We start from the raw sequence: 15,100 nt of genomic DNA, 5'->3' as shown, positions 1-15,100 counted from the left end.
AAGTGCTAACCCTTGAGTTTCTAGTTTATTGTAAGACTCTTATTAGAAACCAATTTAATTTATTATACTAATTTAATTTTAATTAAGAATGTGAAACTTTTCCAAAATAAGCTTAATAGCTTTTTTTTTTAGATGAACAAGTTTTATTGTTTCAGAGGTGTCAACAAAAATAGGTGTGGGCCAGAACCTGCCATAGGTGCTGGTAATTCATCGGTTAGAGTAGCAGCAGTAAAGTGGGTTAACAGCTTTTGTAGCATAAACCCCTGAAGCATTTGAGTGGTTTCCTTCCTTCCTTCTTTCTTTCCTTTCTCCTGTCCTTCTGTCATGATTTAAACTTTTTATTTTAAAATAATTTAGACTTACAGAAAAATTACCACAATAGTACAAAGAATTCATATATACCTTTCACCCAGCTTCTCCTGATGTTCACAGTTTGTGTAACCATAATATTATCAGAAAAAATCAAGAAATTGACATTGTTATAATTCTGTTAACTAAACTATGAATCGTATTTGAATCTTAGCAGTCTTTACATTAATATCCTTTTTCTATTTCAGGATCTAACCCAGGATCCCCACATTGCATCATCTTGTTATTTCTCCTTAGGCCCCTGCAGTCTGTAACAGTTCTTCAGCCTTTCTCTGTCTTTCATGATCTTGATATTTAGGATGAGTATGGTCAGTTAATTTGTACAGTACATTTCAGTTTGGCAAACAGCATGGTAAAAAATTGTTACAATTAAGATCTACCAATAGATACTACAATCAGTGGACAGAAGTTTGTGGAGAAACAAAATATTTACATAGTCTTTACTGTATTTCTCCTAAGATATGTATTGATTACATAGAGAAAAATAGTAACTCCCTAATGGATAAATCTCACTGACACCATCTTAACTAAGTGAATAAGATTAACAGTAATAAGACATACTGACATCATGTAGCCACTGATATAATGTCCTCAGCAGGATACAACATCACTTCTGTGATCTTCTTGCCGAAAATACATAACCTCAAACTTATGAGAAAACATTAGATTGCTTATTTTTAACTGTGTGTTTTTTTGTGAAGGCAAAGCATAATTGATTTGAAAGAGAAGGAAATACCAGAATTAAGAAACAAACTGCAGAATGTCAATAGAGACATACAGCGCCTAAAGAATGACATAGAAGAACAGGAAACACTCCTGGGTACAATAATGCCTGAAGAGGAAAGTGCTAAAGTGTGTCTGACAGATGTTACACTTATGGAGAGGTTTCAGGTTAGTTTACTATATAGTTTAAGGCAGAGTAAAACTTGTTTCATAGTTGTTTGAATATGAAGTATGAATGTTAAAAATAGTTGTTTGTATTCCAGTACAGATTGTATTTAGAGCTCCCTATCCTGAATTTCAGGTAGTCTCAGGGAGTAACTGCTTAAGTTACATTCCTGCATTTAGATTTTTTTATTGATAAATTGTGAGAATTAAGCAGTAGTCTTGTTTATTTTTCTTTTTCAGTCTGCTTCCTTTTGTTTATATCATTTAAATTAATTTCATTATAAAAATCAGTTTCATTTTTTTCTATTAAAATTTCTTAAAATTGTATCTGAAAGCAGTTACAAATTTTGATTTTAAAAAATAATTAAAAGCAGTTACTTTTTAAAGATTATAAATAATGATAATGCTGTAAGTTTCTTAAAGGAAATAACCTTGATTTATTCTTAAGATGGATCTTAAAGATGTTGAAAGAAAAATTGCACAACAAGCAGCTAAGCTACAGGGACTAGCCTTGGATAGAACTGTTCAGCAAGTAAACCAGGAAAAACAAGAAAAACAACACAGATTAGATACAGGTAATGGAGTCTGTCTCCTCATGTACCCATAAAGACTTCAACATTCCCCCATATGCTTTTTTTCCATAAATTTAATCATTATTATGTGGACGAGGAACTGTCTGTCTTCCTTCCAGTCCATAGTATATTTACTCTCTGTTCTCAAAAGCATTAGTTCTCCTCAGTTTCTGTCTTTCTGCACAACAGATTTTGAATGATGAGTAACAGATGAGCTGTACTCTGTCTCAGTCATGCCAGGCCTGTGAGCCTCACCTGTGGTAAGGCTCACGGCAAGCAGGTTTGGGAGCTGGAGGGATTCTTGTGGCACTTTTGTTGCAGTAGGTGGGACCCACAGAAACTTAACCTTTGTGAATTGTACAGACCTATAAAACTAGAAGGATGGTGCTCATAGTATTTTCTGTACTCAACATTAATCATTGCTTCAATTTGTTTTCCTGCAGTTTCCAGTAAGATTGAATTGAATCGTAAGCTCATACAGGACCAGCAGGAACAGATTCAACACCTGAAAAGTACAACAAATGAACTTAAATCAGAGAAACTTCAGATATCCACTAATTTACAACGTCGTCAGCAACTGGAGGAGCAGACTGTGGAATTATCCACTGAAGTTCAGTCCTTACACAGAGAGATAAAGGTAAAAACATTCATACAAACTTGTTTTTTAATTTAGTTCAAATAAATGAAATGCTGTTTATTGGGGCAGTGGCCAGAACCATACTTATTGTGAGCATCAAATGAAAATGGTATAATAATTCTTTGTGTGGCACCTGCGGGGTGACAGAACTTGTACTGATAGGTAAAGATTTCCAAGACAAGGATTTTGGTCATAATAAGGAAGAACTGGCTGCCTGGTTAAGTAGTGAACAAGAACAGGTGGTGGCTGAAGGATTCCTGCTTGTGGGAGGTTTGTCTTATCTACAAATCCTGTATCCATGGCAGATACTGCTTCTCAGTCATAGCACTTTCTCTGTTTGATTCCAAATGTAGTCTCAGAATACTTCCCACTACAGTGAGCAGGCCCTAAGTTGACACATGGAATGGAACCCATTTAGCATCTCTCATCTAGGTTAATCAAAGACCCAGCCAATTAAATTTTTTTTCAGCCAATTAAATTTTTAACATTTTTAGAAACAACAGTCTTATCTAGGTTTGGATAATTATGCTCATTCAGTAAGCACTAAATATATTATTGAATCTATTATTCATTGCTAAAATATTTTTTTCTTAAGTATTTTTGGATTACAAAATATGAGTGGCTCAATAATACTATCTTACATTTGTATTTTTTACTGCTTATAAATACTTTGACATTAAACCATTCAGTGTCTCAGTAACCCTGTTGATAAATGTGACTAAATCCCCTTTTTATGGAAAAAGAAACTGAGATTTGCAGGTATCTTGTGACTTGCCAAGTCCATGCATTTAGTAGAAGTCAGGGTTAATTTTCAAGTAGGTCTCCTGACATCTGAGACATCTGACTTTCCACCACACAAAACCACTTCCCAATATGATAAAATATACCCACCTTGAAGTAATACTAAATAATCATTTCTACCTTTATGGATTCATTAGATAGTTCAGGATCTTAAAAGTGCTTGAGGATCGTTGTTTTTGAATAGTGGTTATCATGTAATTATGCTGTAGAGATGTTACAGGGCCAAATAACATGGACTTCTGATTAGTAAAATAGTTTGTTATTTGCAAGACCCTTTGCTTTCAAAATAGATGTGGACACACCAACATGCAGGTACCGGTAAGCTTTTATTACCATAAAACATCTACTTAGCCTCAGCAAACTAAGCTTAAGGTCAAAAGTTCCTTTACAGTCATATTTCCATCTGTTAAAAAACGACCTTTACTGAAAGAGCTTTTCTATTCTTTAGTCACACAGGGCTGATATGGACCCTACAAACTCAAAAATTTATACCTAAAGCCACGTGCTCATGTAATTGGGAGCACATGGCTTACTTAGGTTAAGAATCAAATCAGTGACTAACACAATATAGATAGTGATTAAGAGAGACACTGGACCTGGACAGGATTTGAATCCTGGCTCTTTAAATTTACTGGCTTTTGGGACCCTGGACAAGTCATTTCTGTGCTTGTTTACTCATCTGAAATACAGCATGCAAATAATGGTACCTTTCCCATAGGGTTGTGGGAAGGAGAAGACGAGTTGATTTTTAAAGCCTGGCAAATAGAAAGTGATTTTATTATGACTGTAAAGTCTGACACCTAAAATAAAGTAATGGAATGTTTTATAAGAATTTATATTTTTTATATCTTTAGGATGCTAAAGAGCAAGTAAGCCCTTTGGAAACAACACTGGAAAAGTTCCAGCAGGAGAAAGAAGAATTAATCAACAAAAAAAATACAAGCAACAAAATAGCACAGGATAAAGTAAGATTTCATTTATAAATTTACTTAATAAAAATACGTATTAAAATGATTATATTCAGAGTACCATGTTAGATACCAGTATTTTACATGAAATTAAAAACATGATTAAATAGTATTTTCAGATTTGTGACATATAATCTTGACATTAAAATGTTTTCTTAGAATAAAGATTAAATTTAAATTATTTTGCTTCTTGATCTAAAATAGAAATTGAGAATTCGACTATTTAATCTAATCCCATAGGGAAATCATAAAATTTATTTGAAAGAAAATTTACTGGTGATAGAAATTGGAACCCAAGGCTTCTGACTTCCAAGCAGTGTTTCACTGTACTCTCCTATTAAGTTTTTATTACCTTTATATAAGACATTCCTTGGAAATAAATCTTCTTAAATGCCTTAGTTCTAACCAGTGTATATTTAATAATTTTTTTTACAGATAAATGATATCAAAGAGAAGGTTAAAAATATTCATCGTTATGTGAAAGACATTGAGAATTATATTCAAGATGGAAAAGATGACTATAAGAAGGTAATTTAAAACTAATTTAATATAATTTAAAATTATTTATTTGTTTATATTTTTATGTCTTGTGCTTAAGGAAGTTTCTTTTTGTAGCAAAAAGAAAATGAACTTGATAAAGTAATAGCTCAACTAAGTGAATGTGAGAAACACAAAGAGAAGATTAATAATGAAATGGGAATCATGAGACAAGACATTGATACACAGAAGGTAGGTCTTTTTTTTGTTACTGTGGTGGCACTTATACCAGTAACATTCTTTGTTTTGTTTTGTACTTTTATTTTCACTATTTGCATTGAGTAAAAATGCAAGCAGGAGAGAAAAGCAATTCTAATAACATTGTCTTTTCTTCTTCCCTTCTTTCTTTTTTATTTTCAGTAAAAGACTCACTTAGTAAAAGTTTAAACATAAAAGCATAAAATTAAGTTTCCCTCCACTTCTGCCAATTCTCAATCTCACTTCTAGATATCATTCTTAAAGGTTGTCTGTAAGTAAAATATCTATATATTAAGTCATTTTTCAGTTAATTCCTTTTTTGTTTACTTTCTCTATTAAAGAACCTAATTTCCACAGTATACTCAAAATCACATTGAGAAAATATTTTCAACATGACCTATAGAGGCATAAGTTAAGTTTTAAAACCCCGTTTCTCTGTTTCTGCTGTTTTAAACAAAATTTGCTATTCGAATGCTTTAATCATTTGGTTATAAGTAGTGGTTAAAAATCTCTTTGAAGATTAGTTATATCAGTTTTCTGCAGAGTTGCTGTAGTGCCAGGAATTTCAAATATATGAATACCAGTCAAAGGCAAATTGAATCTCTGCCATCTTATAAATGCTATAGAAATTTATAATGCATATATAACAAAATACTTAGCACTAGCTCATATGTGGGTTGCCTATTTAAAATCACAATCTATAAATCATTAATGGCCATATACATAGAGAAATCATTAAGATTTACCAATCTGTGACCATTTTCAAGTTGGTGGCCTAAATTTAGTGGCTCTGACTGTATTAGTTTACTTTTGTAACCTGTGTATTTCCAGAAATTGTTTACTAACTTATCTACATAGAGCAATGCCAAATAACATTTTAAATTAATGGGAAAATGAGATAATGTGGGAGTGAGGATAAGAAGGTAATGAAACCAGGAGAGTAGTAAGTATATAAAATGTAAGCCATGAAATCTGATGTGCTTGCATTTTTTTTAAAGATCAGATTACAATGGTTTTGACAGAGAAGCTTAATCAAATTGCTGTGACATACATTTTAAGATAACAAGGATTATGACTGACAGCATTAGACTAGTATGTATCTAAATTTCAGAAGCTTTATATAATTTCTAGAATATCTATATTAACAACACTTACTCATACCGTATCATCTGAGGAGGCTTATTACTCATTTGACAGTGCTTCCCATGTAATTCAACATACCAAACAATCCTAGTTAGTTTAGTATTTTTCTCTTGAGATCCCTCAGGGGCTCTCTCAAGCATCCTAGAGTCAGTTCACTTAGAATGATGATCTACAGGTCCATCCATGTTGCTGCAAATGGCATTATTTTGTTCTTTTTTATGGCGCAGTAGTATTCCATTATATATATCAGTACATATCTTCTTATTGATATTTTTATTGTTTTGGGTTTGTTTTTGTAGATCTTTTTTTTTTCTCTTTCTTCTTCAGCTGATAATCTTATGGGAGTTCCCTTATATATTATTTGTTGCTTTTCTCTTGTTAATTTTAATATTTTCTGCTTATCCTTAATTTTTATCAATTTGATTACTATGTGCCTTGGTATGTTCCTCTTTGGGCTGATCCTATGTGGAACTCTCTGCACTTCCTGGACTTTGGTGACTGTTTCCTTTCCCAGGTTGGGGAAATTTTCGGTTATTAGAGTTTTCTGTTTTTAGTTGGCTCCTCTTTATAGTTTCTGTTTCCTTTTTATAGTATTCTGCATCTCTATTCATAGTCCCTCTTACTTCCTTCAGTGCTTTTATCACCACCTTTTTGAAGTCATGATGTAGTAGACTGTCGAGGTCTATCTCATTGTTCATTCTTTCAGGGACTTCTCTTGTTCTTTTAATTGGGAGTGGTTCCTCTGCTTCTTCATTTTACTTATATTTCTCTGGCTCTATGGATTTAGGAGTATCAGTTATCTACTGTGGTCTTGAAGGGCTGTTTTTTTTATTTGTTTTTATTTAAAATGGGAGCGTTCCTGTGTAGATTGTGTACCTAATAGTTTAGTTACGAGGGCTGTTCTTAGTATGGATGGTTGCCACATCTTTCTTCTTTGTGTTGGCTATTATATTATCCCTTTGATTGGGGGTGTGGTTGGTGTTGTGGTGATCACAGGCTGTCCTGATTGTTGCTGTTGAGCACAGCCTCCTTTATTGTTCTGTGGTTGTCACAGCCTTGACACAGGCCAGGTCTGCTCCCCTGTTGCTGGAATATAGGCTTCTAGATCCGTTTCTGAGCTGCAGTGTGTGGTAGGCAGGGTTGGAGCGCTTCAGCTGGGAAGAAGAGTCACTGAGTGTGCCTCTACAGGAGATGTCCATTGGGAAGTGCCCTCTGTGGTGGTGTCTGTCTCTTGTTACGCAGGCTTACAAAGTACTCTTTGTTGATGCTGCCTTTGTCCCTGCCTTAGCTGCGGGAATGTCAGCCACCCACTCTGGAGTCCCCCAGTTTTTGGGCTCCCAGAACCACCAATGCAGATCCACGAATGTTAGGTGCTAGGCATAGTCCATTATAACTACTGAAATAATTGTATTGGTGCTGCTGCTGCCACGAAGTGATTTGGTCATTTTTTAAGGACAGAACTGCTCAAGAAGAACAGCTAAGTTTAAAAATTTTCATGTCAAGTCTATGGCCAGAAAAGTGTCACCAAGTACAGAGACTTACTGTTTTTGTGAAACTTCTTACTGCCTTGTATGATTATGTGTCACCTTGAAGGTAAAGATCTTACCCAACATACTTCACAGTATCTAACAGGAGACAAATAAAACTAGAGGGGGAAAAGTGGGGGAGACTTTGATGGTAGTACTGTTCTCTTGTGATCATTTAGATTGGTATGCTCCATTGTGAAGTTCCTATGCAAGATGATCCAGCGGTGTGGGGGTAGGTATAAAACATTAAAACATGTAATTATATTATTTTAATCCCATCATTTAAATTTCTGTTTTGTGAGTATATGGGCCATCTGGATTAGTCCAGGTCTGGGGATTCCTTCACACTGGTTTATTCTTTCTCTGCTGAGTTTCACATGATTCTAAGTAAGGCAGAATTAGCACTACCTGTCAGCAGTTGCCTGCTGTGAATCACATGTCGATAATTGATTGTTTTTGTTAACAGATTTAATATTTATATTTAGATACAGGAAAGATGGCTACAGGATAACCTTACTTTAAGAAAAAGAAACGAAGAACTAAAAGAAGTTGAAGAAGAAAGAAAACAACATTTGAAGGAAATGGGTCAAATGCAGGTTTTACAAATGAAAAAGTGTGTTTTTAAAAATAGTCTTTAGTTTAAATAGAGTTCTTTATTATTGAAATGTAAAAAATATTCAATACATGTTTTCTAAAGAGAATTTAAACCTGCAGCCTGTGTGTCCCTTCATACTTACAGGAAAGTGGGCAGTTTTTATACAAACATATTTCATGGCCTTACAAACTGAATTACTAAAGAAGTAATACAGAATTTATAGTCAGACTACTATATATAAAATAGATAAACAACAATCCTACTATATAGCATAAGAAATTATATTCAATGTCTTATAATAACCTATAATGAAATGAATATATATGTATGACTGAATCACTGTGCTGTACACCAGAAACTGACACATTGTGAATCAGCTGTACTTCAATTAAAAAAAAAAAAAACCGTCACACTGCAGTGATGGCCAGTATTAAAAATACCAAGTTCCCAGACTTCTGCTAACATGCTTCATAAGATAATGGTACCAAGCAGAAAGAATATATGGCCTCTGGACCATGCTTGAGTCAGAGCTTGGGCATTCTATCATATTGCCAGTGGAGTTACTGCCAGAGCAGTTTGTCATTGGAGGCCCATTCTAGATGGTCACAGTTATAATCATGTGCCAGCAAGATCACTTTTTTTAAACGATTAATCTGATTCTTTTTTCATCTGGTTTTGTTGGTATTTACTGTAGTTGCTCCCTTCTTGCTACAGCAGAAAAGATTTTATTCTTGCTTTGTCTGTCTTAGACTTGCCTTAGGAATTCTGTACGAACCTGGTTGATGCTATGGCATTAGATGGTATAAGAGCTTGTACTAGACACACAAATTTTTTGGAAACACCTCTGCTGGTTGAATATAGGCCTCTCGTTCACTAAGCCATTCCTTGTAGATTTTTCATTTTTTTTCTTGACTTCAGAAAGAAATCTGGGTCAAAGAATGCTTAAGCTTTTCTAAAGGATATAGTCAATTGAAATTTAACTTAGTTTATGAAGCCTAACAAATGGTTACTCCTTTGTTACTGTAAATTCTCTTGGTTTTAGTTCTATTGGTTGTAGCTATATAAAATCTGTGTCATATAACAAGGAAATCAGACTTAATAACTAGAAGAGCTCTTCATCTTTCAGCCTCTTCATTTTGTATGCATTAGGACACTAAGACCCAGAAAAAAAATCACAGGAAATTATGATAAAAGCCAGGAATGTTACCCAGATACCCTAGCTCCCAACCCTCATTTCTTTAATGCTGTAATGTTGGTGCTCTTGGTGACAGGTTGAAAAGTGAAACTTATGGAAGAAACTTTTAAATGAAACAATGTATTTTTTGCTCCTGAACACAAAAACGAGAAATTTTTACAATCCCTTCTGTGACTAGTACATAACACTACTTTTTACCTTCATTCAGACTACTAAGCACAACTCTTCTTTTTCAAACTTTTCTTCAGCCAGGATGCAACAGAAATGTCAATAAAACATATAATCAAGCCACTTCTGTAAGGAAGCCCCTAAACTTGAGAGCAGTGCCTGGCAAATAAGAGGGTGCTTAATTAGTAATTGTTAAATGAAGATTTTTAGAGCACATTAAAATCTGAATTATCTACCAAGTTACAAGAAAAGCTTAAGTATTTGACTTTTTTGGTCAGTATTAATCCTCTTTATACTTGTGCAAGAGAAATTTTGTTTTCATGGAGGAATACAAACTTTTAGTAAATATTACTGCATAAATTAATAGTTTGAAATGTAAGTTTATTTTGTTTGACATACCGTGAATAAAATGATGACACTTGTTACTCAGTGACTTCTCAGAGTTGATAATTGTGCAGTCTCAGTCCACAAACAGAAGTTTGTGAATTTGTAATATTAATCCCCAAGAGTACTTCACTTAGGTTAGTGTCTAAACGTCAGGAATTTTTTAGCATTCACATGTAGTGAGAGTTCTTTTTATTCAGCACACGAATATCAGGTGTTTAGAAACCTGGATGCTTCCAAGATTTGGAATGAAGAAAATTTTCTTTAGTATTGAAGTCTTAAGTAAAAACCAGGGAGAGACTGTTATCATATACTGATTGTTAAGGAGAATGATAAAATGATACTTATTTAAAGAGATCTGGCTTTTCCATTTGAGCTTGCTTTAAAAGCTAAAAATGGTCCTCATTTGTCATTTTCCCTCCTAGTGAACAACAGAAATTGGAAGAAAAAAAAGAAAATATAAAAAGAAATCATGGTTTGGCAATAGGACGACAGCATGGTTATGAGGAAGCAATTATTCGTTTTAAGAAAGAACTTCAAGAACCTCAATTTCGGGATGCTGAAGAAAAGTATAGGGAAATGATGATTGTTATGAGAACAACAGAGCTTGTGAACAAGGATCTGGACATTTACTATAAGACCCTTGACCAGTAAGTATTGGACTGGGGATTTGGTTCCCATTGCAGTTAATATCAACTAGCATATTTTAGTCTTATTTTACTCCTTTTTTACTTTTCTTTATGAAGGTACTGGGGATTAAACCCAGGACCTAATGCATGCTAAGCATGCGCTCTACCACTGAGCTATACACTCCCTCATCCCTATTTTACTTTTAAAACATGTTTAATACCTACCAAAGAATGGAAAGTATATGTGTGTGTGTGTGTGTGTAGACACACACACACATGCTTACTTAAATTACGGAGTTATGTATAGTAATGTTAAGGAGCACTCGATCCCACTCCCCATACCCAATCCAAGAATTACCATTATCACTAACTGCCATCCACTTAGATATTCCTCCTTACCTCAACCATCTGTCATCCCCACTCACTGTAACCACTGACATAGATTTTTGCTTTCTCTGCTTTTTAAAAATTTGTATAGTATGTTTATTTTTTTTAGCTTTTTAAAAAATGGTATATTCTGGATACTCTTCTAGAATTTGCTTTTTTGTGTTATTTTGTTTTACTTTTATTTACTCATGTTGCTTATAGCTGTGGTTCATGTATGTTCACTGACGTACAGAATCCTATTGTGGAAATACCCTACAATGTATCCATTTTCCAGTAGATGGACATCTGCGTTGTTTCCAGATCTTTACTAATATAACCCTTGCTTCTAGGAACATTCTTGCCATGTCTTCTGGAGCAAAGATGTAAGAGATTCTCTAGGGTATAGGTGGGAGTAAAATTGCTGAGTTGCAGGGTATGCTCAATTTTATAAAATAACATTAAATTGTTTACCAGAGTGATTTTACTAATTTACACCACTAGCATAACATAAGAGTCTTCTTTGATGCATCCTCTGACATTGATTTCTTAATTTTTGTCAATCTAATGAGTTTTAAATGACAAATCATTGTGGTCTTCGGTTCAGTCCCCTGATTTCTAATGGCACTGAATATCTTTTTGTTTGATCATGTTGTTTCTTCTTTGAAATGTATCTTGTACCCATTTTTAATGTATTGTTGGTAGTTATATTGATTTGCAGGTGTTCTTTACCTCTTCTGCATTTTAACTCTTTTTCAGTTATTTGTATTATAAATATCCTTTCAGTCTTTTTAGGTTTATCTTTTCACTTTCTTACAGTGTCTTTTAAGAAACAAATTTGATTTTAAGGTAGTTGAATTTACCAATTTTTTTATGGTTCTTTTTGTGTCTTGTTTAAGAAACCCTCCCCTATTCCTGTATTTTCTTCCAAAAGTTTTAAAGTTTTGCTTTTCACATTGAAATATATTTAAGTATTTAATTCTAAATTGAATTTTATATATAGTATGAACTAGGAGTCCAATTTCACTTTTTTCCCTTATGGATACGAGTTGTCCTGGCTTTGTTTATTGAGTAGTTTATCTTTTTCTTAATGATTGCAGTGTCACTGCTGTCATATGTCAGAATTCCATGTGTGCATGGGTCAGTTCTGAGTTTTCTGTTCTATTTCATTGGTCACTTTGTCTCTGTGCCATTACCAAGACTGTCTTAATTACTTCAACTTTATAATGTATTCAACATATAGCAGAATTTTGTTTTTTATTGTCTGTCCATCTTTGTCTTTTAACTAGTGAATTTAGTCAATTCATTTCATTGTGATTGATTAGAGAGTTATGTTTATTTCTATCTTTTTTTCCTACTTTCCTGAGTTCTTTGGGATAGGTTTATTTTTCTTTACTCCCCCTTTTCCCCTTCTTTGGGTTGTAAATGATACACTTTAGTTATCTGAGTGTTTACCTTTAATTTTTTAACATACATATTTGACCTAAAAATCAAATGTGTTGCTTTCCAGAGGAATCCTCGAGTAACATTATCAGCATCATTTAGGAACTTGTTAGAAATGCAAATTTTCAGTCTCCACTTCAGACCTTCTGTTAGGTCAGAAATGTGAGGGACCAGGCTCAGTAGTCTGTGTTTTAATAAGCCTTTCAGGTGATTCTGATGCACATCAGAATGTAAGAACCATGGCTCCAATGTGACTTGCTCTAACTTGCTCCTGAATGTTAATTAATTTCTGCTATGTGCAGTGTTTCTGTTACCTGATAGTTTCATTTTACCTTGTTTTTATATCATCCCAAATTAGTTATAATTATTGTGGCTTCACAATCAGTGCTTGTTTGGATATAGCCACATGTTTACCAGTTTCTTATAAATCCCATTCCTTCCTTCTTTAGATTCAGTTCCTCTGTTTTTAAAAGTACATTTTTAAATAGTTTTTTCCAGTGAACGATTGTTAATAGTAAGTTTTCTGCTGGTCTTTGAATTTTTGCTTTCAATATTAATAGTTTGGCTAAACATAGAGCTGTAAATTGACAAAGTTTTTCTTTTCTTTTTTTTCTTTAATACTTTAAAAATATTCCATTTTTTTCTGACCTCTGTGGTTGCTGTTTATAAGTCATTCTAATTACTCCTTTGGAGGTAATCTACCTTTTTTCTCTGGTTCTTTTAAGATTTTTCCTTTGTCTCCAATATTCTGCTTTTTTAAAAAGTGCATCTAGATATAAGTTTAGTTTGAGTTCTGTTTAAGATTGGTGCTTATTGATCTGAGGATTGATAGCTTTCATCAATTTTGGAAAATTCTCATGTTACCTCTTCAAATGTTATCCTTTCCTCATTTTTTTACTGTTCTCCCCTTCTTCATTTCTTATTCAGCATAAATAAACCTTATTCTTTCCCCCACATTGCTTAACCCCTCTTGCATATACTCGTAATATACCAGGTAACTTCTTCATATCTTCCAGTGCACAGATTCTTCAGCTGCTGCTTTTGTAATGCCTATTGTATTTTTTTAATTTACTTCCCCCCCATATTTCATTGTATTTTTTACTTCTGTGAGTTCTATTTTATTCTTTTTTAGAAATTCTTATTTTGCGTAATGTATTTTTTCTAAATGTTTTTAGTCCTTGTATTATGTTTACTCATTTTAAATATACATATTTTATATTCTTTCACATTGTCATTTTTTAAATTTCTCATTTTTAGGAATCTATTTGTGTTATTTCGTGTGCTGCATCTTTCGTAGTTCTTTTTTTTTCTGTGAGACTCCCTTGTAACCTTTTTGTGTGGATGTCCTTCCACACAGCAATTTTGGTTTTGTATCTGCTAGGCACTCCAGGGATAGCACTGGCCTAGATCTAGTTTTTATGTTAATTTTTCAATTTGGGAGTTCCTGAACTACATTGCATAACAGTGAGCCTTAAACCCAGGTATGGCATTTGCCCAGTCCCAGCTTATTAATTTTCCACTCTTTCACTGAAGGTTGATGGTACAGCTCTTCAAGAGTCTTAGCCTTTATGTGGGGGGTCACTTCTCTCTACCTTCCTTAGGCTTTATGCCTCATCTTCTGTCTTGGAGGATAATACCCAATCCCTGATTATGAAAATAATAACTAAATTCACCACAGCGTCAGATTACATACTGACCATTGTGGGTTTTAGTTCCACCTTTGTTTCCACCATGTAGAGATTTGCCTTTCTTTCTTGTGAACTCAACTATAGTGTAAAATAATTTTTGTTATATATCTGTCTAGTATTTATTTCTAGGTATTTGTGGCAGGAGAATTATCAGTTACTTAGATTTTGTTTATTGTTGTTTTATAAAATGGAAAATATCCTTTTCATTGCTAAGAGAACTATATAGACAGGGCCTCTTCTCTGTTAAGGCTTCCTCGGGAAAGAGCATAGTGAACAGATCAGCCTTAGCAATGACATTTGGACCACAAGGCTCAGGAGGACAGGAAGAGCCCACTTTTCAGTATGAGGATTCTTTTAGTTAATGATGGTAACAAAAGTGGCCCCAGAATCACCTGGCCATAGCTCTGGCAGGTACAAGTTTTAGAAAGTATATAATCTTTTAAGATAAGTAAAAACTGGGAATGAGCCAATTGTGTTAGTCATTTTTAAAAACAAATACTAATAATATTTTTGTTGAATTAATTTTGACTTCTAATTGGAAGGGTACATCTTTGTCCTCTTGCATTGTGAGTGAATAGGTTAACGTTACGGTGCCCTTTGGGTCCAGAAACGCTCATGGAAATGTATGTCTGTACCAAGTGGGAATTTTTGCTTTTTTAACCTCTTTGAATAGTGAAACTTCCCCTGGATTTTTAAATCCAACAGTTAAATTGTTGAAATTTAATGTTTTGAAACAAGCACATGGCAAGACATTATTAAAGAATCCTTGCCCAGTAGAATATATATGTACAACATTTGTCCTTTTTTTTTAATTGAAGTGTAGTTGATTTACAGTGTTGTGTTAGTTTCTGGTGTGCAGCAAAGTGATTCATTTATACATGTATATATTCTTCTTCATTATAGGTTATAACAAGATATTGAATATAGTTCCCTGTGCTGTACAGTAGGACCTTATTATTTATATTTTACATGCAGAGTAGTTTGTATCAGCTAATC

The 15,100-nt window shown here is 33.7% G+C and overlaps 2 protein-coding genes across 5 annotated transcripts in view; one reads left to right on the top strand and one right to left on the bottom strand.

Annotated features, from left to right (window-relative positions):
• The window catches only part of RAD50 (RAD50 double strand break repair protein), a 209,603-nt gene that overhangs the window by 175,655 nt on the left and 18,848 nt on the right, over positions 1-15,100 (top strand). For all 4 annotated transcript variants that reach the window (XM_072957363.1, XM_072957365.1, XM_072957364.1 and 1 more), the window contains 8 exons: positions 1,071-1,260; positions 1,706-1,832; positions 2,273-2,466; positions 4,122-4,232; positions 4,671-4,763; positions 4,851-4,964; positions 8,125-8,252; positions 10,407-10,631. In XM_072957363.1, the coding sequence (XP_072813464.1) occupies positions 1,071-1,260; positions 1,706-1,832; positions 2,273-2,466; positions 4,122-4,232; positions 4,671-4,763; positions 4,851-4,964; positions 8,125-8,252; positions 10,407-10,631 (1,182 nt within the window). The remainder of the gene's footprint in view (positions 1-1,070; positions 1,261-1,705; positions 1,833-2,272; positions 2,467-4,121; positions 4,233-4,670; positions 4,764-4,850; positions 4,965-8,124; positions 8,253-10,406; positions 10,632-15,100) is intronic.
• The window catches only part of KIF3A (kinesin family member 3A), a 149,278-nt gene continuing 134,285 nt past the window's right edge, over positions 108-15,100 (bottom strand). The window contains exon 17 of the mRNA XM_072957408.1: positions 108-2,334. Within this exon, the coding sequence (XP_072813509.1) occupies positions 2,328-2,334 (7 nt within the window). The 3' untranslated portion in view covers positions 108-2,327. The remainder of the gene's footprint in view (positions 2,335-15,100) is intronic.

Source organism: Vicugna pacos, chromosome 3 (assembly GCF_048564905.1).
Source record: "Vicugna pacos chromosome 3, VicPac4, whole genome shotgun sequence".
NCBI lineage: Eukaryota > Metazoa > Chordata > Mammalia > Artiodactyla > Camelidae > Vicugna > Vicugna pacos.
This window is presented reverse-complemented; position numbering and strand designations above follow the sequence as displayed.